Source organism: Struthio camelus, chromosome 8 (assembly GCF_040807025.1).
Source record: "Struthio camelus isolate bStrCam1 chromosome 8, bStrCam1.hap1, whole genome shotgun sequence".
In the NCBI taxonomy this organism is placed as follows: domain Eukaryota; kingdom Metazoa; phylum Chordata; class Aves; order Struthioniformes; family Struthionidae; genus Struthio; species Struthio camelus.
The window spans coordinates 6,909,552-6,937,382 of NC_090949.1; the positions used below are offsets into that span (position 1 = coordinate 6,909,552).

The 27,831-nt window shown below is 58.2% G+C and overlaps 2 protein-coding genes across 3 annotated transcripts; one reads left to right on the plus strand and one right to left on the minus strand.

The window, feature by feature from the left end:
* Positions 1-2,356: 2,356 nt before the first annotated feature.
* On the plus strand, positions 2,357-7,197 carry KIAA1614 (KIAA1614 ortholog). Its single transcript, XM_068952543.1, has 9 exons — positions 2,357-2,409; positions 2,674-3,195; positions 3,271-3,334; positions 3,922-4,065; positions 4,505-5,755; positions 5,876-6,092; positions 6,173-6,282; positions 6,369-6,553; positions 6,630-7,197. The coding sequence occupies exons 2-9, from the start codon at positions 2,700-2,702 to the stop codon at positions 6,821-6,823; spliced, it is 2,661 nt and encodes an 886-aa protein (XP_068808644.1). The 5' UTR covers positions 2,357-2,409; positions 2,674-2,699; the 3' UTR covers positions 6,824-7,197.
* Positions 7,198-11,408: 4,211 nt separating this feature from the next.
* Positions 11,409-25,450, minus strand: STX6 (syntaxin 6). 2 transcript variants are annotated; one of them, XM_068951982.1, is made up of 8 exons: positions 25,341-25,450; positions 23,125-23,294; positions 22,413-22,507; positions 20,555-20,617; positions 18,107-18,229; positions 16,693-16,799; positions 14,869-14,963; positions 11,409-12,732 (listed from the first exon to the last, which is right to left on the minus strand). In XM_068951982.1, the coding sequence occupies exons 1-8, from the start codon at positions 25,373-25,375 to the stop codon at positions 12,656-12,658; spliced, it is 765 nt and encodes a 254-aa protein (XP_068808083.1). In that variant the 5' UTR covers positions 25,376-25,450; the 3' UTR covers positions 11,409-12,655. The 2 variants fall into 2 exon arrangements, with proteins under 2 accessions (XP_068808083.1, XP_068808084.1); XM_068951983.1 differs by having other exon boundaries at positions 11,409-13,665.
* Positions 25,451-27,831: the final 2,381 nt, after the last annotated feature.

Consider the following 27,831-nt stretch of genomic DNA (forward strand, 5'->3'; position numbering starts at 1 on the left):
TTCGTGGGCCTGGCGGTAATAACGCCCCACCTCTGCTTCGTCGTGGGCTCTTTGATACGTTTTTGCCAAGCGATTTTTGGCTTGGAGAGCTGTGAATCAAAGCGGTTTGGGCACCGCAGGGACACGCACACGTGCCCTGGGTGTTGTCCCTACCAACCAGGCGTTTGCTGCCCTTCAGAAGCTGGGGAGGGGAAAGGGAAGGCGGCAGCAGCTCCGCCAGCGCCGGCGTCAGGCCCTGGCTCCAGCCGAACCAGGCTTGTGCCTTAGTCAGCCTGCAAAGTTCAAGACAGAAGTGGTGTTTCTGTTTGGGCCCTCAGCCCTATTACTCACTAAGGGGCACAGGCGCCGTATTTTGTGGTAGCAGGGTTTGGGGCAGGTGTTGGGAACAGCAGCGAGGGGCGGCAGGAGGGTTTCTTCGCACTGGCCGGGTTATCGTCACCGTGCGCGGGGCTGGGACCGAACGCCCAGCCGGGCGGTCGCCTGGCAGAGGGGGCGTTGCCGGAGGAAATCTTGGGCACAGACTGCTTTGTACCTCCAAAAAGGTCTTGCTCCTTAGGGGAACCCTTGGTGGCCCTGTCTCGACCAGCTCCGGTTCGAGGCGTTGTCTTCACCTGCCGGGGGCCGAGGGGGCCGGGTGAAGGCCGGCAGCCAAGCGCTGGGTGGTTGTTTGGGGTCTGTGTTTTCATTTTGTTCTGTTAAATCCCTTCATCGTCTCTTGTAATCAATCTTCCACTAGGAGGGGGAAAAAAAAAAAAACACATAGTGCCTTGAAATTAATCTCGGCCTGTTTCCGCTCGTGTCAGCGGCTTTGCGGAGCCTTTCTCCTCCGCGCCCGGCAGGGCCCTCGCTGCGCCGCCCGGGTTGCGCAGCACCCGGGGTGTCCTCGCCCTGGCGAGGTGACAGCGGGAGCTTTGCCCTCAGCTTAACGGCCTCCCCGCAGGCGATTAAATCCTTGCTTCTCTTAAACCTGCCCCGCCAGGCAGACATCATGGGCCTGAAACATCCCCGGGGTGCCGCTGCAGCCGACCGCTCGTCCCAGCCTGCCGAGAGCCCGTAGGTCCCTGCCTTGCGCTCGCCCTCCCGGGCTGTCGCTCCGAACCCGCCGTGGCTCTGCAGCAACCCGGGGCAGGAGGGCTGGGGCCGCACTCGCCCGAGGACATCGCCGGCCGGCCGGGCGGGTTTCCCCGCTCCCAGCCCGCTGGAGCCCGCCCCGAGCGAGGATTAATCCGCGCGGGCTCCTGTCGATCCAGCTTTGCGCCCAGGCGGGCCCCGCCGGGAATGAAACCCGCCGGCTCTTTTTCAGCCGCGATGGGATTTGCGAGGCCGGGCCGGCGCCGGAAATTGAAACGTGCCTTCGGCGGGCAGCTGGCGGGCTGGGGCCGCTCGGGCGCGGGAGGCCCTTTTGAGAAGACGCAAGTGATTTTCCTACCGCTCGCGCTGGCGGGGCCTGAGCCGCGCAGGAGGATTAAAACAATTTCATAATCCCGGTGATTTCCTTTTCGGTGGGATTATGAAACCAATCACGAATATCAAAAGCCGCAGCTTAAAGCGGCAGCCCCGGGCCGGGCGAGGCCGCGGCCCCCCGTGCCGGCCGCCAGCCCGTTTGCGCGGCGACGGCAGCCTGAGAGCGGCCAGGTAAGCGGGCTGCGCCCTCCTGCCGCCGGCGCGGCCTCGAGCCGAGCCCCAGCGCCTGCGGCGCCCGCTCGACCTGGGGCGAGGCAGCAGCGGTGGCACGCGCGTGGCGAGTTTTGCATGGCCTTGGGGGAGGCAGGGAGAGGACGGGGCGTTGCTTCCCCGGGTTGGGGGCCCCTCGGCCACGACACGGCCGCTTCCCCCCACCCGTCCTCCGGCAGGGCTCGGCCTCGCGGCGGCCGTTCCTCGGCGGGCAGAGCCCCTCTCCCCTCGCAGCCTCCGCCGGCGGGGATTTCGGGAAGGGCCGCGCTGCTCGGCTCCCTCGGAGGGAGCCGGGGGCTCTGGCAGCCCTCCCCAAAGGACGCCCCCGACGGCCGGCCAGGGCGCCCGCGCCGCCGCGTGTAGGGTTACAGCCCTGCGCGGGCCGCTCGGCCCCCGCGCCGCCTCCGTCCCTCCGTGGGCCCGGCCGGCTGGCGGCGCGGGCAAGGCGCAGCCGGTTCGCGTTTCTGTGTTTGGGCTGTTCTCGGTCGGGCGCCCCGGTGTCCGGCGTCGCCCTGCAGCTGGGTTGCAGGAGTGCGCTGAGGAGGAGGAGGAGGAGGGAGGGCCGGCAGCCCGGCCGAGCGCTGCCGAAGGGGCCGGGATTTGCTGGTTTGTGCCGTTTTTTTTTTTCTTCCCTTTTTTTTTTTTTTTCCTTGCTTCCTTCCCCTCTTCCGCCTTCCTCTCCCTCTTCCCGGCCCGTCTGCGATGCCCTGCTCCGGCCCCTGGGAGGGCCGCGGGGTAAGGAAACCCCTGGCGGGGCGCCCGAGGGCCGTGGGGCGCCCGGTGCCGCCGCCGCTCCCCTGCCGCCGGGCCCCGAGGGACGGGGGCAGCGGGGGGGGGACGACGACGACGAGGAGGCTCCGGCCAGCGTCTCCCCGCCGGCGATGCCCTCGGCAGGCTCCTTTCCCCCCCGTCGCCCCCCTCCGGCTTTGGGCGGATGCTCGAGGCGGAAGGGGACCGGCCGGGCGCTCGCCCACCCTCCGCTGCGTCTTCTCCCCGCAGGGCGCCCCGGGAGGCAGCGCGCCGGCATGGAGGGGGGCTCGCCCGGCGAGACGCGGCGGGCGCCGCGGCCCCCGAAGCAGCGCGGCCGGGCCCAGGCGCCGGCCGAGAGCCCCGAGGCCGCCCGGGGCCCCCACGCCGTCCTCGAGGGCAAGGTGAAGGCCCTCAAGGAGAAGCGGGGGGCCGGGAGGCCGGCGGGCGCCGCGCCGGCCGCCCCCGAGCGCCCCTCGCCCAAGAAGCCGCGGCCTCGCAGGGCCAAGCCGGGGGCGGACGGGGCGCCGGAGCCGCGGGCCCAGGTCCGCACGTACCTGACGGACGGGCCGCTGGACGGTGGCGGGGCCGCGGGTGCTGCGACGGCGCCCGGCACCGCGTGCCGCGGGCGGGCCGGGGGGCCCTGGAGGATGCCGGCGCCCGCCGGGGCCGACGCGGGGCTGTCGCTGGCCCAGCGCGTGGAGAGGAACCGGCGGCTGCTGCAGGAGGTGCTGGGGCTGGCGCCGGGCCGGGCGGCCGCCGTCCCCGCTCACGGTGGGTGCCGGGCGCGGAGGGAGGCGCCGGCGGGTCGGCTCGGCTCGAGGCGCTGACGCGTCCGCCGCGTTTCAGAGCCGCCGGCGAGCGACGCCGACTGGGACTCGGGCGTCTCCCTGCCCGACGCCGAAAGCTGCAGGTAGGTCCCGGGGCGGCGGGCGGGAGGGTGCTGGGGCGCGAAGGCGGGACGGTAGTTTGCTCGCCCCGGCCCGACGCCCAGGGGTTAACGCCACGCTTCCCCAAGCGACTGCCCGAGCTGATTAAATTAATCGGAGGGGATTAGGGCGGCAGCGAAGGGGGGGGCGGCAGCGCCCGAGCAGGGTCCGCTCCCTCGGCCAGCCCGCGGGTGCCCGGGCCGCGGCCGGGAGGCGCGGGGGCAGGACGGGAGCGAGGTGAGCGGCGGGCAGCACGGACTTGGTCCCAGGCGTACCCGCCTTGGCAGCGGCTCGGGGCGCCGCGCCGTGTCTGCAGGGGTCGGAGGCGGCGCGTGCCTCAGTTTCCCCACGCGTCGTCCGCTCCCTCGGCGCTAAGGCTGCCGCGGGGGGCGGGCAGGCGGCTGCCCGCTCCTGCCCTCCGTCCCGCCGGGGCTCCCGCGCCGGGCGGCACGCCTGTGATTGGAGGCTGGGCGGGTTTTTTTCCGAGCCGAGCAGCGCCCTCGTCACCGTTAAACCACTTCTAATCCCTGTTATTTTTTCCCCCCCCCTAATCCCGTCGGCCGGGCTGCAGGGCCTTCGGTGCCGGGCCGGAGCTCGGGCTGAGCCCGCGGCACGAGCAGGCCAAGCAGCTGCTGCAGCGAGCCCGCATGAAGGCGCGGACGAACCCGCTGCGCGCCAGCCACGACATCCTGCCCGCCGGCTCGCCGGGCCGCAGGTGAGTCCCCGCTGCGCCCCAGGCGCCCGCGCGGGGTTCGGGGCTGGCACGCCGTGCGTCCCCGGGCGGAGGGCTGCAGCAAAGCCCCGCGGCGCGTGCAAGGGTTGGGCAGGGCAGGGGGGGATCACACGCGGTTTGGGTTTTGCAGCCCGGTTAGCTGCGCGCCGGGGCTTGAAGGAAAGCTGGTCTCGGTCGGAGCACAAAAGCGAGGGCTGGGAAGCGTTTCTGTAGTCCGCGCGGATTGTAGGTGCAGGCTGCAGCGAAACACCCTCCACCTTGAACCGAAGAGCAGCTGCCTTGACTTTCCGCCCCTGCCCTTTCGCGCACAACCCACCTGCCCCGGGGTTTTTCCCCTCGCCTGCTGGCCGCAGAGGGGTTTTCCCGGTGGCCGCAGCCCTGAGCGCCGGCCGCCTCCGCAGCTCGTCCGTCCTCGCCCTAGGGAGCCCGGCGGGACGCCCGCCCCGGAGCCGAAGCGGAGGGATGGAGACGCGCCGGCCAGCGGGAGCCTGAGCGACTCGTCGAGCGGCGAGTCCAGCTGCGGGCAGCGGCGGCGGGCGCGCGGGCCCTCGCCCTCCCGCGTGCGCTTCGAGGACGAGTCGGCCCGCGACGCCGAGGTCCGCTACCTGGAGCGGCTGCAGCTGCGGCAGCGCCGGGCGCTGGATTCGGCCCTCTGCTCCCTGGGCCGCCGGGGCTCGCCGCTCCCCCAGCCCGACCCGGCCGGCCGCGGGAGTGGCGGAGAGCGGCCGAGCCGGGGGCCGGCGGCGCCCGGGGGTCCGGGGGCTGCGGCGAGCGCCGGGGGCAAGTGCGAAGCCTGCGGCTCCTTCCTCGGCGCCTCCGTGGCCGGCCGGAGCGGGGACCCTCGCGCCGGGAGCAGCGCCGCCGCGCAGGAAAACAGCCCGGGCGAGCGCCAGGAGGCAAAGGCTCCCCCGCCGGAGCCGAAAACCAGGACTTTAGGCCCCCGGGGGTCTCCCCTGTGGATCCTCCCTTCCCGGCAGCGCATCCACACCGAGAAGATCAAGGAGACCTACATCGGCGACGTGACCTACATCGATGACGTGGACTCGGCCCTGGAGAGCACCGACACCTCCGACAGCTGCAGGACGGACAGCGAGGAGGCAGGACCCCGGGGCGCCCGGCCGGCCGGCCACCGCCACCCCCGGGCCCGCCAGCGCGACGCCCCGGGCAAGGAGCCGCGGGGCGCGAAGCCGGAGCGGGAGCAAGGCGGCGGGCGACGGGACTCGGGGTCCAACGGGGACGCGGCGGCGGACGGGCCGGCGGCGCTTTCGCCACTCGCTGCGCCGCCCGGGAAAACCAGCGGGCGAGAGGAGGGCGAAGGGGGCGCGGGGCCGGGCAGAGCCCCCCGCTCCTCGCCGCCGGGAGCCGGCGCGTCCGCGCCGCCCGCCGCCGGAAAGGCCTGCTGCCCGGCGCCTTGCGGGAGAGCCGCGGCCGCCGGCGGCCCCGAGGCGCCGAGCCGGGAAGCGGGGCGCCCCGAGCCGTGCAGCCCCCGGCGGCTCCGCGCCTCGTCCACCAACAACTGCAACAACACGCGGGGCCGGGGGCCGCCGGACGGCGCCGGGCAGAGCGGAGCTGAGCGGGTGTCCGCTCCCGCCGCCGCCTGCCCGGCCCCGGAGCGGGAAGAGACACCTCGCACGAGGGGGAAGAGAGACCCGCGAGGGAGCGCGGCCGGCGGGTGAGCGGATGCGCCGGCCCGCGCCTGTGCCACCCTATGGTGGGGTGCAGGCCGGGCGAGGCGGGGGGGTTCCCCCGCCGCTGCCGCCGTGCGGTGCACAAACGCGGTCCCTCTCCGCAGGGCGCCGGCGGAGCCCGCCGCGGGCCGCAGCGGGGGCGGCAGCCCCTCGGCGGCGGGGCTGCGGCGGCTGCTGGGCAGCCTGAGCCAGAGCACCAAGCAGCGCCTGGGCCGCTTCCGCTGCTACAGCATGGAGCAGCTGCCGGCCGCCCCGGCGCCCCCCGCCGCCGCCCCTCTCCCCGGCCTCAGGACGTCCCCCTCGCTGCAGTCCCTGCGCCTGGTGAGCCCCCCCCCACCCCACCCCGGGGTGTCCCGCTCGCGGGTTGGGCTCCCCGTCTCAACCCGGTGGTTTCTCCTTAGGTGTCACCCTTCTGCCAGCTCCGGAAAGCCTCCTCCGTCCAAAACCTGCACGCCGTCCCCGGCAAGGCGCCCCGCGCCGGCGCCTACGTGGTGGCCGAGCCGGGGGACAGGTAGGCCTGGGGCGCGTGGGGGGGGGACGCACGGGCGGCCGCCCCGGCCGCGGCACCCACGGGCCCGGCGCTCTGCTCCCCGGCAGGAAGCGGGGCCCGGCGCCCCGGCGCTCGCTCAGCGCGGAGGACATCGGCGCCCCCGACCTGCTGCGCACCGTGGGGCGGGTGGTGGAGGTCTTCCCCGACGGCACCAGCCAGCTGGAGCTGCAGCGGCCCCCTGACGGCGCCTTCGGCTTTCGCCTGGCCTCCGGCCACGGCCGGCCCGACACAGGTACGGAGCGAGGGGGGCGCCCTAGGAGGGCAGGCGGCCATTTTGGCCTCACGCCTCACCGCCCCTCGCTTCGCAGGCGTCTACGTGCAGGAGATGGCGGACGCCGGCACGGCCAAGCTGTACGCGGGGCTCCTGGGCGTGGGGGACGAGATCCTCCAAGTCAACGGGGCCGCGGTGTCCGGCCTGGGGTTGGCCCACATCCGCGAGCTGCTGCTCCGGGCGGACACCCTGTCCCTCCGCGTGCTGAGGCAGCGGCCGGCCCGGCGGTAGGAGGAGGAGGAGGAGGACGACAGCGGCGATGGCGGCGCACGAGCCGTCTCGGCGACCGGGCACCGCTCCGAGCGCTGCGGCTCCCTCGTGCGCCCGGGGCCGGGGGGGGGACGAAGGCGCCCCGTGTCCGAGCTGCCCCGAACTCTAGAGACCGGGCTGTTGCTGTGCAATATTTCACCCCGCCAGCGCTGGTAGTGGGTGAAACCCGCTTCCCCCAGCGCCTGGGAGGTGAAGCAGGATGAAGGAGCCGCCGCGGAGCGCGTCCGGGGGTGGTGGTGGTGGGGGGGGGGGTCCCCCAAGGGGCTTCCTTCACCCCATTGGAAACCTCTGCCCGCGGGGCTGCCGCGTTGCTCTTAAATTATTTCAAACTGACCAAAAAAGAAAAGAAAAAAGAAACCACCGCCATGGCAGAAGTCTCCTTGCCCGCGGCTCGGGGGCGGCCGGGAGGGGAGAGAGGCTGCGGCGGGGGCGGCCGCGCGGGGTGCTCTTCGCGGCCTGGCCCGTCTCGACGTCCTGCCAGGCGGGGGGGGAACGGCGGGTCTGTCTCCCTTTGCTAACGGCAGGGGTTTTTCCGGCGGCGGGGTAACGCCGCAGCGGCCGGGCGGAGGTGCCCGGGGCTGTTCGCAGCCCACGCGGCGCCTCCGGCTCAGCCCCGGGGGCCGAAAGGAAAGCGCCGGGCGCCTGGGTTTTGTGAGAGCCGAAGCAGGGCTGGGGGCAGCAGGGGTCCCCCCTCCCTCCCCGGCTGGGCGCACGGACGGACGTTGCTCGGCTCGGCCCCGAAACGTCGCCCTTCGGCCTCGCTGTCGAAGTGAAATGTTGAAACCCCCGTCCCGGGGCTGCGGGCAGCGATGGAGGCTCCCGGGGAGGCTTTTCCTGCTCGGCAAACGCTCTTCAAGAAATAGGCCGCGGTCGTCGGCTAACCAGACGGCAGCTAGGCGGGAGCGTCGGTGACCGGCGCTGCACCCGCGCCTTGGGCGCCCCCTCGGTGCTGCCCTGCGAGGTGCCACCAGGCCTGGGGAAGCAGGGCTGATTACCAGGGCTCGCAGGGGAAGGTTTTGGGTGGAAACATCAGTGAAGCCATAGAAAAGCTGCCTTTTTACAGGCTTGTTCCTGCGGGAGGGCAGCACCCCGCTTCCTTCGCCCCAGCGCAGTCCTTGCTCAGGGCAGGGGTGAGCCACCGCCTCCTCAGCCAGGGCTAAGCTGAGGGGTGCCGAGTACCTACCCCTAATTATAGAGGGCTTTGCGCTTCTGCCTCTGGGGTTATTTCGATATTTATTTATTTTTTTCCCCAGGCTGTTCTCCAGACCTGCTCGCCCCAGCCCGCGTGCAACCGAGGGAGCCGCCGCTTCGCTGTCCCGCGGCGCAAGGGCAGCCGCTCCCTGGTGCAACGGCGGCGCGAGCCCAGCGCAGGCGGCGGCCGCGCTCCGGCAGGCGTTTCGGATGAGCGCCGGCCGCTTCTGCGGCGCCGGCGCTTCAGCCTTGCTTCCGAGTAAGCTTATTTGGAAGTGCTCCTCGGGCGGCCGGCTCTCACCTGCCCTGGCTCCCCGCGGGCACCTGCGCTTCTGCGTTGGGCTGTAATTTCAGGGGAAATTTAGCTGATTTCTGCACAGCTGCACCCCGGGGATGCGGCTGCTGAGCCCATGGCCAGCGGGGACTGAGTCGGGTCAGGCCCCATCCCGCAGCAGGCCGGGCTCTCGGGCTCTGCCCCGCCGCGTGCCTGCCGTCCCCCTCGGCCCGGTGGCAGGCCGCAGAGGGAGGACTCGGCTCCCGCCGTCCCGCTGTGCGGCGCCCGTGGAGGCTGGCTCAGCGCTTCGGCCTGGGCGCTGCATGAAGGTTGAGCTGCCCCCCCCCCCCCCCCCCCGGCCCTAGCAGCTTTGGGCACTTTGGGGCTCGCGTGCCGCAGCGAGGCGAATAGCTGACGTGCGTGCGCTGTGCGGCGGCCGGGCAGGGCGAGTGGCGGCGGCGCCTGCTCGCCGGCACATCTGGGCAGCAGCTGCCTCGAGCGTGCCGCGGGCCGAGGCGCCGCCGCACCCTCGGGGTGGCCGTGGTAGGGCTCCGCACCGCCGGCACTTTGATGGAGCTGATAAGTCCGGATCAAATGACAGGCTGGGAGCCTCTCCTACAGGAGCGCGCGTGCCCGTATCTCATTTCCAGCGAGGCAGGAGCGCAAAGCAAGCGCCGGCCTGCAGGCAGCCCCCGCCGTGCGTGCGCAGAGCGTGCCCCAGCTCCCTCGAGCGCGCGCGGGGGATTTGGCTGCTGCTCGTGTGCCACCTCGCTGCTCTTGGTGGGGCTGGCTTCCAAACCCTTCTGCGGAAAGGCCGGGTCACGCTTGGGAGGGGACCCGAGGACTGGCAGCCCGGCTCCTCGCTGCCAGCCAAGTCTGCTCAGAAGCAGAGCAGCCTCCTGCCCGCCAGGCGCTGGCTGCCCACCACCGAACGGAAAGGAAAATAATGGGAAATCTTTTATCTGCTACAGCAGCGACTTGGCTGTGACTTGTGCCTTAAAAACCAAGAGAGCGATGCCTGGCAGAGCCCGGTGGGAGCCACCTGGACCGCCTCGCCCTGCCTGCCTCTCCGCAGGTCCTCTGCACGCTGGCACGGTGCCCGGGAGCTGCCTGCCCCTGGGACAGGCGCCCGGACGTTGCCAGAGCACGGCCTGCCTCGCTGTAGTTTTTGGGGAGCGTTTAATCTAGCCGGTTCCAAGGACCGGGTACCAGAGAGGAAGGCGCGTGGCCAGCCCACGGGAGACGGTTGACCGAGCAGCTGCCGAAGCGAGGCTCTACCTGCCGAGGTCCAGCAACAGCCGTGCGAAAACACCCTGCTCATCCCTCCAGCAAGGATTACTACGGGAACGAAAGGGTACTTCTTCTGCCACAATGCGCCAGGCTGCAGTAATGCATTTATTTAGCATTAAACGAAGGGCCACCACCAACCAAAAAAAAAAAAAAAAAAAAAAAGCAGACATACAAGGAAAGACGACCAAAGACAATTTGGTAGCTAGCAACGACCTCCAGACTGACACGTAAGCAAAGCGGTTCCAGTCGCTTTCTGGTAATACGTTAGACTAACAGCTTCCTAAACGAAGGAGCGGTCTTACAAGAATCATTAGAAGTAATTCTCAGAGAGCACATGCTCACGCTTAAAATAATGTGGGGAACGGAGGTATATAAATAAAGGGAGAGCCCTATGCCCCAATCCTTTGGGGCCACATGCGCTCAGCCTGCCCGAAAACGGAGTAGGGACAAGCTAGAGCAGAGGTTGTTTTCCTTCCCCTGCACGTCGCCTCTGGTCCGTGAAACACAGGCTCAGGGGTCCCCGACTGTACGAATCACCAGTTATTCATTTCGGAGAAGGCGATCGCAAACAGGCGGCCAGGTGCTTTGTCCCCAGAAGACGAGCGTGAGCAGTTCGGGATGCTCAGGCCCAAGTCCTCCTTGACCTGAATCCTCTCCGTAACAGCAAAGGCAGGAACAGACTGGAGCAGGACCGTGTTGTGTCCAGGTCCCTGGAGAGGACAACTGCTGACTGGCACCGTCTTGACTCCCACCTGCTGCAAATCCACTCTTGGGAGAGGTATTAAACCCAAGGAGGTATACAGATATTGTAATAGCAATTATTGGAAAGGAGACAGCATGTATTTAATACAGCGTAACTGAGAGGAACAAGATGCTCTGCGATAATTAAGAGCAAGTGCCAAAATACTTTTTGCATGTTAGCGTTAAGGACACACGTGCGTTAATTACAACAGGTTCCACCCCGACGTTACGGGGCAATGTGATATGGTTTCTTCCCGGGCCTAGCGGTGAAAGGCACAATGCTGCCTGCTTTCAGTGCATAACCACTTGAACAGTAAATCACACTGCAGCTTAAACTGGGCCACAACCACCACCGTGTAGAGGAATGTTAAGTACGGGCTAAAAATCCAGGGTGCGTAAAGAAGTCTAGATGGTGAGTTTCACTCGCGGAGCAGATGCTTTTCAGGGGCAGTTTGCAGTTTTTGTGGAAGTCTTAGGGTCAGCACCAATGAACTTTCTCTCCCCCCCCCCCATGTGAGAGACAGATGGACAGCATAAGTCAGCTTGTCCTGATTCTGTTTCTTTCCCTAAAGAAATGTAAATATGGGAACAGACTTTAGTGTTTTTTTTTTTAATGTAGAGTCACCCTATATTTCTGCAATTGATTATTGCGGCACAAAACCCCTATTTGTATTTCTCCCTAGTAATACTGCCAGGGTGAGCTTTCTACATCACAGTTTGCTTTCAATTAATTGGCTATAACTCCTAATTCACTGTAAGAGCAAGAACACTAGGCCTACCTGACACTTCTGGGACAAGTCAAAGGTAACAAAAGGACTGGGCGGTAATACAGAAAAGTGCCCTAGCTTTGAATTTCATGCCTTTTGGTTTCTTACAACAGAAGTTTCCAAAAAATAGTAGTTGGGAAAAGTTAAGACATTCTATTTACACGTTCATATGCTGTTAAAATACATGATTAAGCCCTATTCCTCTGGTAACGCGTGTCTTGCATCCACAGAGAGAATGTGGCTCCAACGGTCACATCCAAAAATCTTTAAAGTTTTTTTCTTAAAAAAAAAATAAGTTATTTTAGAACTGACAAATCACTTGCCAAATGGAAGCAGCTGTTAAACAGAAGCAGTTACTCAGTTATACAAGAGCAAGGAAAGCATCAGTCAATGAGCTTTAGAGGCTTGTATAACGAAGGAGACTTTTAAAAGCGTTACGAAATTCACCCTCAGGCTAATGTTTGTTTGCCAACTTTCAGCTTGCAGTGCATTAACACAAGTTTAAAGCTCTGGAGTTTCTCGTGACAACTGTCTCACCTATGGCAGGACAGTACACCCTCCGGTTCGCCTACGTGCAGTATATTAAGTTTCTGCCCAGGGGTCTTGGATGTTTATGCTTTGCTCCAGAATCACTGTAGTATTTTAGAGCGAATTCAGCATCGCTGTGCAGTCAGATCCCCGCCACCGAGAGGAAGGCAGTCCAGTGTGCAGGAAGCCGGCAGCCTGGCCAGCGCTCCCCTGCCTCGCCTCGGATACGCAGGTACACATTCACATTGGGTTTTGGGTCAGCAGTTGAGAGCCAGCGCTCTTCTGAGTAATGCTTTTGGTCAGCAAGCGGCTGCCGTGGCTCGGTGCACTCAGAAGCACGGTGCGCGTGCACGGCTGCCAAAACACTCGCCTCCGCGGGGGGCCTCGGGCCCGGCTGCAGAGCGAAGGTGGCCCAAGCAGAAAGGAAAACAGCTGGGAGAGCCTGTGCTCCAGGGCCACCCTGCCTCCCTAGTGACCACCCATGAGGTTACAAGTGTGACACAGCTGGCTGGCCATGCAGGTCCTAATGCTCAATGAAATAATCCCCTCTCCCTTCCCCCCCCCCGAGCAATTGCTGCTCTATTCCTGCATCCGACCATAGGTGGCTTGGGACCGCTTCCAAGCTGCAACCGGCTCATACCTGCAAGAGGTGGAAACGCAGTGGTAAAGTCCCTTCCAGCTGCCTAGGTCCAGATTTAGTGCCCTCCTCGCCGCACCAGGAGAGAAGGCAGCCCGCTACCCAGAGCAGCACAGCCCCGGTGCAGAGGAGCCACAGACTACTCGAATCTTCCATCCCCCCTCCCCAGGGCCAGGTGACGAGACAGTCTGACAACAGCGGAGCCAAGCCATGGGCGTTAAGTCCTCGGAGGAGAACGGTAAGAGCTGGGTGCAGATTTTCCTGAGGGGGATCTCTGAGGGCGGACGGAAACAGTAACAGTTTCATTTCCCCATTTTAAGGGAGCGGGGGATGGGAAGTGGGGGCATCCAAGGAAGTTCAGTCCATCACAGGACAAAAAACAGGATGAGCACCACCAGCAAGATAACAAAGAGGACGATAATTGCACACCACTGCCGTCGATCTGGAAGAAAAAGGAAGTGTCAGTTTTCCTACTTTAAAATGGAAGTTGGGGAGGAGAAGAGCTTTTTTTCACTGCGTGCTGCTAGGAGCCCAATTTCAGCTAAAGGAAAGCCATAAAAAGGCAAGGGCATAGCTCCACGACCAGCAGGGCAAACAGCATGTCCCTCTGCAGGCTCCCCGCTGCTCGAAAGGGCCCAGTTCCCACTGCAGCCCAAGGCTCAGTGAGGCCACACTGTTTTTCCTGCAGGATTTTGGCTGGGTTTTTTTTGACAGTTGTGTGAATATTGAGGTTTCTCCCTAGCCAAGTTCAAACAGATTTGATAAGCCAGTTCAAAAGCTATCGTGAGGAACAAGCAGAGCGCTGTTGTGTGTTGCTGCTAGTTTTGTTGTGCAACCTGTTTGCTAGAGAAACAAAAAAGGGGTCCAAAGAAAGGTTTCTAAAATAGCTCTGCTGGGAGTAGCTTGTCCCAGGTCTCCGTAAGAGGGTCCCCGGAATGAGGTTTCTCCTTCTCAGATGTCTCGGTACACCTCTCAGGCCACAGGAATGTTCTGCAGATGCTCAGTGTTGCATCGCCTCTTAGAGCTTTCTCAGGGAGCTCACTGCATCGTCAGACCAACTCTGCTCTTTAGAGACGGATGTATTGGAGCATCTTGCAGAGCAAAAGTAAATTAGCCTGTACTATCGCTCTAAGATGTCTGTCATTTCACTCTTGCAGTGAAAGGTTCCTCTGTCTGAATTAACGTTTGGTTTTGACTTCCCGGCCCCGGGAACCCCACGGCCTCTGGATAACAGCTCTTGTGCAATACGAACTGGAAAGGCAACCACAGGAGTCACTTGTGCAGTGCAGACCTCTTCCCTAGAGAAGCTCTGTTTGCAGCAAGCTTTGAGGGGGCAATGCAAGGCTTCACGGCTGCTATCTGCCTGCGGCCACATCTGCGATGCCAAAGATAAAGCTTCTGTTAGACGGCAGTGCAACGGGGGGGGGGGGGGGGCAGGGCTGCCGTCATCCCTCCCCTCCACCTCTGAACACAGCAGGGTCACTGCAGCTAGCACTGGGAAGAGCCCTCCCAGACATCCCTGAATCAGCCCTGTCGCTTGTGATGCTAGTGACGGTCTTGCACAACTGTCAGAAGCACTTTGCAATGAGCAAAGTATTTTTCCTGGTGCAAAGTCAAGATATGCAAAATTTGCCAGTGGTCACGCTGCCACAAGACCACCAGTAAACCGAAGGAGTTTGGCAGCACTTTGAACGGTCTGTCTCTATAGGGCTGTATTTCAATAACCCCGTAAATTTCCGGGCCAGCCTAATCCTGCAGAGCGAGAACACTCTTCTCCTTCCTGCCTCGTTCCTGCTTCCACAAACTACACGAGTACCCATGGGAGAGGGGATAACAGAGGAGGCTATCACACAGCACGCAGTAAGTGTTTTGTAACAAGAACAAGTGACGAGGGACTTCCTGGCAGGCATGCTATATGCTATATTTCCTGTTTGCACTACCGTGGCACCCAGCCAGCTGTGAGACCCACCAAGTTCAGGCACAGCCTTATATGGGCTTTTCTTGTGGGCTCAGCCTCCCCCCCCCCCCATTAGAAATCACCTCTGTCAGCTAAGAGATGCTTGACTGACAACATGCCTGCAGTCCCCCAGCCTGCTCCTGCCATGTGCCAGCAACATCTTGTGCGGGGAGGTGTGAGTCAGGAAAGGGCTTGCTGCAGCTGAGAGTTTGAATAGGAGAAGCCATGCATGGTTGCAACTGTTTTGTGCCACCCTGAAAGATTTTGCTAGGCAAGCAGCCTAGGAAACTGCAGCACAGCGGAAGGCTGCAGAGCGTCGCCATGCATCGTCTGTGAGAGGTATTTTCCCACCATAGCCGTAGCAGCACAAATAGAAAGGCATCCGTAAATAAAACAAAAGCTGAGGAGAGGCTACAGAGCAGGGTCTCGGCATGAGCAGTTGCAAGGTTTGGAGTACTCCCTCACTTTTTAACCTCTTAGGCACCGGGAGAAAGCTGCTCCCTCTCTTTGTCTTAGGTCTGGACAGACCATCAGTGGGTAAGAGCACAATGTGCCCCAGCCCTAAAATCCATGGGTTTGTCTCGCCCTTTCCAGGGTCGGTCCCCCCTTCCCAGGACCTACCACTTGTCATGTGAGATACTTTTGCAAGCTTCTTCATGACGTTATCAAGCCGTGATTGAGTGCTGTCTAATTCATGAGAGAAGTCATCCAGCATCCTGGGGACAGAGAAGCGCAGTACCAATTAATGCCTGATGCATCTCTTCAAGATTTCTCCGTGTGCTGACATGCACCGATCAAAACACCACCGCGATGAGCATGTCAGACCTTAGCAAAGAAAAGGGACATGGTTTGCTCTCTTGAAAGCACCCAAGCAAGCAAAAAAAAAAAAAAAAAAAAAAAAGGGGGGGCAGCAGCTCTGCTTTGGTGGAAAGTGAGAACTCATTTGGGACTCCTGCTTGACTGATTCCCCCAAGTGCACGCAGGCACTTTGCAGGTAAGGCCCACTGATTTCTGCAAGGGGAGGAGCAGGGTTTTTCCTCCTTTTAGGATGAAAGTCATGTTTATAATCCATGATTAGCAGAGAATTTTAGATTTAGGTGATGTTTGGGCTTTAAATCGGTTTTGCTGTTCAAGGCTTGCAGCTGAAGCTAAAATCTTGTGTCAGTCATGTATCAAGCAGGAATGAGATTTGCAATTGCTTTTACTGTGCCTTTTAAGCTCTGTATGGAAGTTACCTATCTGCTTCCTTCACGCAGCAACTGTGGATCACGCAGCAACTAATGGATCTAAAAGCCTTCTGAAGCAGTCAGTGACAAGAATCTATGTCAAGACAAATGAGTATATCTGGAATCGAGGTACCCAATTCATCTTCAACGAGCGGGATTCTAAAGCTTTTACATGCTTAAAAGGACAGCTTCCTTCATTTGGAGTTCTAGGGCACCCAAATTTCTTCCACCGTCCCATCTTTTCTGTCCTCCCTTTTTGTTAAACCTTCATTTGCGGTAGAAAAGAGTTGTAAAAAAGCTGTATCGCCTTAACTATCTGCTTCTCTCTAGGAAGCGCTGAAGGCATACGTGAAGATTTGGGAACGGACATACCACACTGACCTGCTTCAGTGAGACCACAGATATCTGCAGGGCTTCGTAAGTGATGCGTTTAAAGTTCCTCCTGTCCATCAAAGGAAACATCACTTCACAAGAGGCAGAGCCCTCTAGACTCTTACCAGCCACACAAGGAGATTTTAGGCATGAACCATTTAAGTTCATGCCTAAACTGCTAGCCTGCAGAGCTGGAAACTTTATGCACTCCTTTGCAAAGGACATGCTCTGGGAAAGAAATCTAATTTATATGTAAATGGGTGGATGCAAACTACTGTATGAGCTACCCTTTAACCCTTTGCGTGGGTGAAGATTATTTTTAGCTTTAACTGTGAATAGCAGCTCTGCGCTGCAAGTTTCAAACCCAGCAAGGCAGAACTCCAAGCTACTGCGTCGCACAACCCCAGTCACCCAGAGGTAGCACAAAAACCTGTGGAGTGGGAAAGCGCCTAATAATCTGCTTACATACGACTGCCCTCTCTCATCTGTTCAGTACTGCTGGCTGACCGAAGTCAAAGGAGCATAACTGCGTGCCTTAAAGGGAGTGTTTAAAAAGACTACAGACTAAAGGTAAAACTGGAAGCTAAACCTGCCCCAGGTGCAAGCTTTCAAAGGAACAAGACTGCGGTTGGATCCTTGCACGCCTGAATAAGAAGTGCTTTCCACTGCCGGAAATCAAAGGCAGTCTAGGGCGCTGGAGGGGGCAAGCTAGGAGTGACTGCCTAAGGGATGAGGAAATTCAAGGCCTTAATAGCTGTACAGATGTGTCAGCGAGGAATCCCCCCCTAGATGGGCTGCACCCAGCCCCACACCCACAGGGTTTTTGGTGTTGTGTCTCAGCACTTACACAGCCTGTTCCTCCAGCTCCCCACCAATGCGCTGGGACATGTTCTTCAGCACCCCGATGCTGCCAGAGACCAGCTCCAACTGCTCATCTTGCTGCTCCACAATCAGCTGGGGCCAAAGAGAAGGGAAATGGGCAATTACAGTCCTGCTGCCTTCTGCAACTGGGTTAAAGCCAGCTACTTGGATGGACGCTTGCTAACTCCACCAATTTCAACTGTGGAGCCTGGGAACAGGCTCTAGGAACCAGAACTGCATTTCTAAGAAATGCTTGAGAACTGACAGCAGCACAAAAGTCTCCCAGGCACCCTTGCACCATGGCCAGCTGCAGCTTCCCTTCTACTGTCCCTGCAAATTCAGCCTCGACTCAGCCACACCGCGTCCTTTTCCTGTGCACCCACCGCTAAGAAGACTCTTCAAAGCTAGAGCCCCTGGCTAGCAAGACCTCCGCAAGCCTCGCTGCCTTCAGCAGGTACGGTAGCGGGTACCTGGGAGCCACGCTGCTGCCAGGCCTGAGGGAACACAACCGAGAGCACGGTGCAGAGTTACGGAAGAGTTAATGCGAGTAAAAGGCTATTACAACTGCTGTGGCTAAAAATAACAAGCCTGGCTCTCAATGTGCCAAAGGAATAGGTCTGCTGATGTTTTAAGTCATTTTCAGGGCACAATCACGCTAAGGATTAGGTTTACCCTAGTTACCTACTTCTGAATCTGTTTATCTTCCTAGAGTCACTAGGTAAAACTCATTCGAAAGCCAGAGCAGCATTATGTGTCAGGAGCCTTTGCAGAATTTGCTTCCTCTGTGAAGCGGCCTATTTAAGGCCCTGTGTTTGGGTGGGCTGCTGCATGCGGACGTGTGCGCTGCCCCAGCACTTCTCCAAACACATTCCACCAGCTCCAGTGAACCACTGCACTGGGGATTCGAGCAAAGCCCTGACGCAGATCTAGCGAATCTTGTGGTCAAAAGCAGAAAAAGGAAGTAGGCACGTGCTCCTGCTCAGTCTATTCTGAGGAAGATGCACACAAACGACAGCAAATATCAGCTCACTTTTTAACCAAGGAAAGCTGCCTAAGAGAAATGTGCACTCCCCTTTTCCCAACATTTCTACTCTTCCAAGGATTTCAGCAGTCCTTGCAGTACTCGAGTTTTGCATGCTCCAGTTTCCAGATCATCTTGTTTGTCTTCTGTACAGAGCAGAACATCCAAGTCTCAAGGGTAAAATATTCTGCACCAGGATACATCTGAAGCCACGCTGACCAGAGAACACACACACTGGTATATACTGTAGCTAAACAGCGGGTTGTCAGGCTCCTGGCTTCAGACCAGCCAAGGACTGGATTTTTTTTTTTTTTTTTTTTTTTGCTCTTGCAGCCTGCACCCCACCTCCCTGGCACGCGTTTGGCAAGCAATGCCTTACCTGTTGTTGAGCTTGTTGCTCTTCAATGAAGTGTGAATTTGCTAATTGCAGCTCCCGATCCAGGCGGCTGTATTTGTCAGGTCCAGAGCTCCAACTCTGACTCCCACTTTCTCCCAGGAGTGCCTAAACAGATGCAGAAAGCCCTTAGCTAGACCTTTGTGTCTGCTCACAGCCCATCTACAGCGTGGAGTGGAAAGTGGATAGAGCGATACTCTTGTACAAACACATACAGCAGCATCCTTTTCCTCCCCACTCTACTGATATCCAGCCAGAGCGCTGTCAAACTAAAACAATGCAGTGCCAACCTGGGAAAACTGTGCAGCCTGATTATTGCAGATATGCCACTGCAGCAACAGGCGAGCTGGAGTATGACTGGCAGACAGGGAGAGAGTGTAAGCAGGACATCTACAAAAGGCCAAAGTCTGCTCAAGGTGTGGTAGTGTGCAAGGAGGACATATAAGCTGGGAAGCATCCACATATTTAGTGTTAACAGATGTAGAGCATGAACTGAACACTGTGCTAAGAATGACTAGGGCTTAAGAGGGTCTGGATAAAGTACTTAATCAGTTGAGCACGATAGTTGACGGAGTAAAACAGTGCAATATATGCACAATGCAGTGTTGTATGCAGGGCTCGGGTTCTTTGATTCAAGTTGTCTGTTCCTGCTGCATACCATTTAGTTGCCAATATACAAGATTACACTTGCTTCCTGCTCTGTAGCCTGAATGGAAAAGCAGTGCAAAGCCAATGGAGAAGCAGGCTTTACAGCTGAGTCAGTCTGGCCCCTGGAACAGGTAATATGACCGACAGATGCTGGAGAATCATCTATGGCCAGAAGGCGAGGAGCTGCACCATGCAGCATTACTAACAGGTTAGGGAGCTTTGCCCACCAGTGCAAGAGGCAAGGCCAACTCTTTAAGAGCGGTGTAGGAGGGTGAGATGAGCAGCTTTTGGACATGGGCAGCTGAGGAGGAGGGGACGATGGCATCTTTGTGAAGAGCAGCCAGACAAGGACCGGGCGACTAAGACAGGTTAAACGCGAGACGGGTTCTACGGTTCATCTGGTTTATAAAGGTCAGGGAGCGCAGAGAAAGCCGTGAGGGACCAAGCAGGAAGCCAGACAGACAGCTGTTCTTGTCCACCCCCGAGACACTGGGCAAGTTCCTGGTTCTCTCCAGTTTGGGGCAAGCCCTACTATCACTTACTTAACAGTGTGCACTAGCTTTGCTGCAGCTTCAATAGCCTGTACTTCCCAACCTTAGCTTAGTGATGTGAGAGTCAAGTCACCACCAGCCAAAGCCAGCCTCTCAAACACAGAGGCGCTCTGGAGAACGCCTTGCAGCCCAATACAGCTGTCTGAAGTCTGAAGGAAAGGTGAGGGACTGGAGAAGGGAGAGGAAGACACCAAGAGGAATCTGTTTTCTTGAACAGATGTCACTGCATGAACTGGACCTCCTACAGCGAGCAGGAGCATCAAGGAAAGGAAAGCAGCAAAATGCAGAGACATCTACAGACTTGTCCGAGCAGGGGTATAAGGAGTTTGCACCTTCAAGTGTTTGCCACGCATGTTAGTTAACCCTGTAACAAGCTCAGGAATTAGCTCTGTCCTCCTCAGCAGCTTGTTCCAGAGTTTGTCATTTTTGCCACACGTAATAAGATCGATCCAGTCAGAAAAGTCTGCTGTATCAAGCGCACACCAACTTTTACAAGAGGCAGCTTTGGAAGTCGACTTGGAGATCTCCTTACAATTTCCCTGTCAGCTGGAGGGGAGCACATGTTGCATCTATTACTTAGATTGCAAGTGCGGACAACCTGAGACTCCTTGAACTTCTTCCATCCTCTTATGAGGTTAACTATTATGAGATGCAGCTATTTGTAAGGATATATAGCATCCTGGCTCCTAAGTACAGTAGAGCACAGGATTACTTGTACTGCCTTGGATTCTGACTCTGCTCCTCCTGCGAAGGAAGGAGATTCCCTTTCCTGAAGAGTGATGCAACACTGACAGTTGTACACGGTCAGTTCTGACGACAGAGACAGATGGTGAGTGGTAACCGGTTACTTTGAGAGACTGGTTTGGAAGGGAGTGACGACAATGTGCCTGCAAGAGCCAGCTCTCTCGTGGGCTCTGGAACGACAGGCCAGCAAAACAGACACAGTTCAAACACACGGCTTTGTTGCAACATGTAAGCCCCCCTTGCCAGCACAAATGTTTTTAGGCGAGGAGCTACGAAACAGGATATATTTTGTAATTACAGCTTTTAAGGATTTTTGTTCAACACTATACGCTCTACCTTAGGACGTGGGGCCCCAGAGTAAGTGAAAACGAAAGTTTCATGTGACACATACCTTAAGACAACAGCTGCTAAAGCTGATAAATCCTCCTCAAACTTTAAAGTATCAAAAAGGCTATGGCATTCATTTAACTTGCCTGTTTCTGAGTCTTACCTGCCTGTTTTTTCTTTCAGCCAGCGCTTGCATGGAAGAGTTTGACATCTGATCCTTCATTTCCTGTTTGTTCAAAAAAGAAGTAGTATGTGAGCATTAGATTTGAGATGATAGGCGGTTTCAGTTTGCTACAATGCTGTCTATACCCAGCGAGATTTCTTGCGGGGGTGGATTTTCCTTACAAACATATGCAGTTTTGAAGAGCCTGGAAGGATGCTGAAGAAGGCTCCATCATAGTTCATAGTTTTACTAGAACTAGAATCATTTGCAACGGGATATTTTGAAAAAATTCCTTATTTACTTTTAGTGTTGCTTCTCCACAGAGAGAAACACTTTGATTTGTATAAGATTAAACTAATCTTCCCATTAACAGACTGTAAAGAAGAGTTATGTTCTTGACCTGAAGGTGTCGGAAGCCTGTAACCTGCACTTTGTTCCCAGTTGCCTCTGGTTTAACATGGCATAGGCCACGATAGATTTCTCGTCCTATGGCAATCCTCTCTGACGGTGCCTAGATTTCTCTCCTATAAATTAAAGTTTGTTCTTGAAACATTGTAGGAGCTGGCTAGTCAAAGAAGGATCCCAAACACTTTTTAAAGTAGTCCAGTTCTTATAGGATAGATTATCAAATAGTTAGTATGAGCTATCAAAGTTTGATCCATCTCATCTACCAGCACAGTTCTGATGACACCAGAAGATGCAGCTATGTTTTACTGTTCAGACATGTGCAACAGATCTTCTAAAAGCACCTCACTAGCTAATGCCTGTGCTGCTATGCACCACAAATTCCTCCTGTGGAAACTGGAAGCCTCCTGGAAAATGCCACTAAAAAATTTCATTTAACAGTAGGAGACATCGCTCCAAAATCCATTAGCCAGCAGTTTGCAGCCTGAGAAAGAGGACCACAAAGCAGGCTTGCCTGTTCTTCCTCACCTGGGAAGTGTACTACATAGAGGGCAAGTCAGCGAGCACATGCCCGCTACCTGGGGCTGGTGCGGTTTCAGGATCCGTTCCCAAGCAGCAAGCTTTAAGAACTGTATCCAGACCACAGCATTACAGGTAGGATAACAAGCTTGCTTCCAGCCAGAGCAATGCCTTTTATGAAGCAGGAACATCCAAGTCATGAGGGACAGCAGAAACTAAGCCATATTGCCAGAGAGTGTTATATTAATACAGAGAAAACTTCCTACGTTGCAAGTATCCCACTGAATCTTCACTGTGCTGGGAATGAAAGGGCAAAGTGGGCTTTGCCAGGCCCACTTCTGTTCGAAGGACTGGTATTTAAGGGAGTGAGCCTGAACCAAAAAAAACTTCCCAAAGTCAAAAATAAAAACTAGTGGCTGTTCTGACTGTTTTGTAGCAGTAGGAAGTTGAAGTCACCATGTAAATAACACTAGTAAGTGTTCAAAGTGGACTTTCTGTTTTTGAAAACTTGTGACACGCAGTTAAAGGAAACAGTAGCTGTCCTTTACTCGAAGGGAGATTCCAGTTTCTCCTGCATAACAGAGGAATCCTTAGCCTTCATTTCCAGTTTTTAGGCATTTCCAGGCTCATCATTACAAGAGACGTTTGAAGATTTAAAGAAGCAGCTGAAAGGGAGGAAAGCCAGGTAGGGGATGCAATGAGGTCTCCACATCCTTGCTGTGCCCCTAGCTTGTCTGGGAAGCCCCTGGAGGGAGCATACGGAGAAGAGGAAGAAGCCCAAGAGAGAGCAGGTAACAGGTTTGTCCTCTACTGCGGGGGAAACCAGTTTCCAGTTCAGCACTGAAATGGCCGCAAGCTTTCTGCTTTCCCACCGAAGTGGCCCCCCCACCCCAACGCTTGTGCCCCGTTCCTACCTGAAGCCCACGTTCCTTACCCTGACCACCTGCCGCGTGCTTGTGATGAAGGTTTTCCGTATACCCAACTCCGTTGCATCGAGGTTGAATTTCCGAGGGTTTGCCTCAACAATGCGTAGAGAACAAGTCAAGGAATCACTGTTTGCAGGGTGCAGTACGTACGCAGATAGAGAAATCCTGACCACTGAGAAGTCTATCACGCGGTATAGCGCCTCCATTTACCTGTGCCTTTTCCCAACATTCGATTAGCAAAGTACAAGACACTAAAGGAAAAAAGCACGGCTGCAACATACTTTGCAGAACGCACGAGAAAGAAACCACACGCTCGTGTGGTTTTTGGTTGTCTGATGCTGTGCAGCACTTTCAGGAGTGTTCAGCCGAACACAGGGAAAAGGAGTATTTCTGGAAGCCAGCCTCGAGTAGGACTGACTACACAGAAATCCAAGTTCATTCAACAGAACAGTTTTCTGGGAAGAAAGCATCTTAATAGACACCTTTTCAAAAGGTGAACAAAAACGCAGAGGGAAATTCGTGCGCAGAACCTGTTTTGTCATCTTCCTCTCTCATTTGCAATTCGAGAAAACCTGGGGTAAACTGAAAATTCAATCCCGAACAGTCTTGGTTTCTGCAAAAAGCAACTACTGGCGAGCACGAGCACTTGACTGTTTATTGCAAGGTGTGAACTGCCTCTCTCTACCTCCAAAGACGGCACCAGCAGTGCAAAAAGGATATTAATTGTTTCATCCAGGTCTTCCAAGTCCCACTCGATGCTCCGCAAATTGTTCCTGAGCTCATTAGTGGTCCAGTCAATTTCTTCTCTTGTGGCTATAGAGGGATCTTGCAAGAGCTCCGTCCACCTCTGGAAGAGCCCCTGGGCAGTATTCACTGCTTTCTGCACCTCCCTGCAGTCAGGATAATTAAAGAGAAGTGAAGGGATTATTTTTAGTTGTTTTGCCGCAGTCATGCAGGGACAGTCCCATGTCCAGGAGAGCAGGGATGTGCAACCTCCTCCCAAACATCTTTCCTTCAAGTATTTTTGGTTTATTTTGTAAAATAAGGATTCACCACGCTTCTGGACAAGCTCGTCTCCTTTAGTGTTGTAGCATGAAGTGCTGAGCAACAACTCATAGTTCAGCTACCGGAGGTTTCTGTTCAGTGTCACAAACAGCAAGATAGGGCAGTGCAACTGTCTGATCAAGACTCTTATTTGGCAATTATTATTTTGCATTTCTCCCAACAGCTTTCCTCTAAAGACTGTTGACTACCTAGGCAAGATACCCCAAGGGCAAACAGAATTAGAGGAACTGCCCCCACGTTACAGTCATGCAGACTGTCCAGCGCAGCACTGTTTACTTTAATTTAGCATTAAAAAAATACACGGCTCTACTGCACTGGCTTAGCCAACAGAACTCTCTTCTGCTGCTCTCAGCTTTTTAGAGAAGAGCGCATTCACAGCATGGGAACATAGGCTTTGCTGACAGCACTGAACGCTGCATTCACGGTTTGGGGCAAGAGGGCAGGTAACTGTCGGTGTGATTATCCATACGTACAAACACTATGGACCATTCTCTTGGGCTAACGGCGAGTCAGGACGAGGCAGACAGACAAGACCAACGCCAGCGAGACTTTGCTGGCTCTTGAAAGGTGGCCACGAATCCAAGAGCTTGCACACAGGATCGTGCAAGGGGCGCTGATCTCCAGTGAATCAAAGCAGTTTACCAGTTGGAGAAGCCTAGATGGGTGAACCACGTCCTCACCCAGCAGCCCTCGGAGGGCCATTGGGCTCCAGGTCTCTCTACATTACATCATTATGCTGAAGTCTCTGCACCTTGATGTGTGTTCCTCCTCTTCTCGGACATTTATGGCTCAAAGAGTCTGTTGCATCTACTCCCCTAAAGTTAGCAGCCAGGACTAAGGATCTAGTGTGGTTTGTTTCCTCTGTTACTTGCTAGGCAAAGTTTTGGGTGTTTTTTTTTTTTTTTCAAATCTGAATGTGCTCGAGGAAGTCCCTACAAGTGGAAGTCTAAAGCGGAGCTCGATGTTTGCAGATGGGAGGAGTTATGAATGAAAGGAAAGCAAATTGAATGAAGCACGGCTGGGCTTGAACACCAACCCCTTCCACTGCAACCTGCAGGAGAAGAATCAACACCAAAAGCGGCAGCACATCCCCGCTCCCCTCCCAACCCTTTCCCTCACAGCGCGGGGAATCTCTCTGGAAAGTCTGACAGGACGTTTGCTCCCCACCCACGGCCTTTAGTGGGTTTTTGTTGTTGTTGTTGTTGTAGTTTTGTTTCCCATAGCACCAGTTCAACCTGGAAGAGCGATTCGCTTGCGTTCGCCCCCTGAGCGAACTCCGGCTGGTGCCGCGCTCCTCCCGTTCGCAGCAGCTTCCTCCGAATCCCTCCACCGCTCCGGACGGCCGCTCGCGTCCCCACGGCTTCGCTGCGACACGGAGCCGGACAACCGGCTCCCACCAGAAGCGGGGAAATCACCCCGGCCTGCTTCTTAAGAGGTCAAAGGTGCTTCGCCCCTCTTCGTTAGGGTTCCCCTCGCCCCCTGCCTCGACCGCCTCCCTTCCGCGGCCCTCCGCGCCGCCCAGCCGCCTGCGAGGGGGTGGCCGCCAGCCTCCTCGCGCCGCGGCCGCCTCGCCGCGAGCGGCCACGCGCGTCCCTCGCGTGGGGCCGCCGCCTCGCCGGCCGCCCTCGGGGGGGTTCCCGGGGCCGGGGGGGGGGGTCCCTCCTCCCCTCCCGAGCCCCTGAGCAGCAGCAGAGGGGGCGGCGAGGCCCCGGCCTGGCGCACGGGGGCGGGGGGTGGTGGCGGCTCGGGGAGGCCCGATCCCCCCCCCCCCCCACCCACGGAGGGACATCCCCGGTGTGGCGGCGCCGCCGCGCAGAGGGCTCGGGCCCGCCCCACCCCCGCGGGACCCCCCGCAGCCGGGCCCCGCTCACCCCTTCACCACGAAGAAGGGGTCCTCCATGGACATGGCGGCGCCGGCCCCGCTCCCTGCCGCCGCCGCCGCCACCTCCGCCGCCTGAGCCCGGGCGCCCCGCGCGCCCCCGCCCCGCCCCGCCCACGCGCCTCGTCACGGGCCGCGCGCCTGCGCCCAGCGCGCGGGGGCGGCACGTGACGCTGCCCGCCCCTCCCCCCCCTCCTTGCGCCGCGCGGCGCCGTGTGGCCGTTGGCCGCTGTGGTGGTGGCGGCGGCGGCGGTTCCCTGAGGGAGCGGCGGCCGCTCCCGCCGCTCGGCCCGGCCGCCGTGCTGCGCTCTGCTCTGCCGGGGGAGGAACGAGGGGAAGGGCCAGCCGGTCCCTTGTGCTCGCGTGGCCCTTCGTGGGGTGCCCCGCTCCGGAGGGCCCGGCCCGGCCCCGCGGCCGCTGGCTGAGCGAGGAGCCCCTGGCTCCCCGCCTTCAGGCTCCTCCGTAGCCTCTCAGCCTCCCGGGCGGCTCTGAGGGATTGGAAAGGGCTGTTGCTGCCCGTGGCAGCCCCGAGGCGCTGGCACCGAGAGGAGGGACCCCCGGGCAGGCCTGGGGCAGCGTCCCCGCCGCCCTCCTGGCAGCGCCCGGCCTGGGCTGGCCCTGCGAGGCCCGGGGTGCGCTGCGTCCAGCGATCCCCCCGATCGCTGCTGTGTTCACCAGAGGGTGTGGCCTGGCCGCCGCTTTCCTCGTGCGGTTGCAGTCCGGTGCCGATAGCGAAGACGGTGCTGGTTAGCCGAAGGAATAGGTACAAAGCCTATCCGTAGAGATGCTTTCTCAGCATGTGAAAGGGATAAGTCGCTTTTGCAATCGCAGCAGATTTACTCACGAGCGTGGGGTGGGAAGGCTGCGGCGCGTGTAAAACTGGTTTCTTTAGTTTGCCGAGTGAGCCATCCGCCTGCTGCTTTGGCCAGCCCCGCGCTTGGAAAACCACCGCTTCTCAGGTGTGGCGCAACTCGCAGGAGCGCTAGGGCTGTGTTTGCGGCCGCTCCTTGCATCACCTCGGATGGCTTGTTTCCCACGCAGGCAGGTTTCAGGGGATTCCCGCGAAATGTGCTGTGCTGAACATGCCCTGTGCAGAGCTGGAGTTGCCTTGGGACTCCGAGAGCACTCATGGACAGGAGCGGAAAGCAGAGTGCCAAGGAGACACTCGCTCAGTTACATCTGCCCCCCGAAGCCCTTGTCCTCCAAGCCCCGCAGTCCTCCTGTGATTTCCACCTGCGCTTTGCACTCTTCAGGGCTCCCATCCCTCCTCTCCAACTTCCCCGTGCCCAGCTGCCAAAGCTCCTCTTGTGCAATACTTGTTTCTGTCCCCCCTTCACTGAAGTCCTCATGTTACCTGCAAAATAACCCCTGTTGCCACTACCCCTCGTGCTGCACTGCGGCCCTAGCTGCCTGCTCTAGCGCCTTTGGACTTCTTGCCTTTCTCTGGAAATGCCAGCAGGCTTGAGCTGACCGTAACTTTTGGATGGAGGAGGGACACCAGCACTTTTCCAAGCGGGGAAAGAAGAGCTTGGGCTGGCCTGGAGCTGCTGAGCCATTCTGGATTCCTCCTGTCTGCCCTGCGAGAGATGTTACAGCCAAGGCCTTGCTGCCGTGTGGTGCAGCCAAGAGGTACCGTGCTGGCTTTGCTTCAGGTGCTGGGGTGCTCTGCAAAGGCAGAATTTCTCAGGGCAGTGCACCTTATCTACATACGTAGTACAAACAGGCTCAGAGGGTGGCGGGTTGTTCCAGGAAGTACAGGACACCGTGGCAGAGACACAGCTCACGTGTGTGAATACACACCCTCCGCTGTGAAACCTTTCAGAAGCAGCCAGTCGGCAGCTCGAAGCGTGTCGTAGCCTTGTTGCTGCCTTTTCAGCGTCTCCCAGGGAGTCGCTCTTCGTGCTTGGACTTGGTTGTGTTAATTACTTGGTTGTCTGCTCGTGCACTCACAGAGATGGTGTATGCTGAGCATCACACCAAACGCTATCTTGGTTAGATTTGTTCAAACGCTTGTAAAAGTCTGGCAATCTGCAGCTCTTTGCTGTCAGTGGGCTGAGGCTGCGCCGTTCAGCTCGCTCACGTTGCAAGTATCCCACTGAATCTTCACTGTGCTGGGAATGAAAGAGCAAAGCTCTGGTAGCCCCTGAGAGTTGCTAGCTGGGAATTTTGGAAGTCCTCTAATAAATTACGTGAAACCTTTATTCACGTCGCTTTAGGGAGAGCAAGCGGCTCTTACACCTTTGTGAAAAAGTATAAAGCTTCGTGGTGCTGTTGAGGGCTGAAAATAAGGAGGCACTTTTGAAATGTAGGGAAAGTGCAAACCTCACAGGAAGAAAAAAAGGCAGCCTTTTTTATGATGCTGGGAATTGAGTTAATTTACATGATGTCGTAAATTCACACACAAGAAAGTCAAATTGCTGCTGTATTTTTTTAGGATGGAAGTATTTTTGCTCTGTTTCTTGTGGGAAGTTCCGATCTTTTAC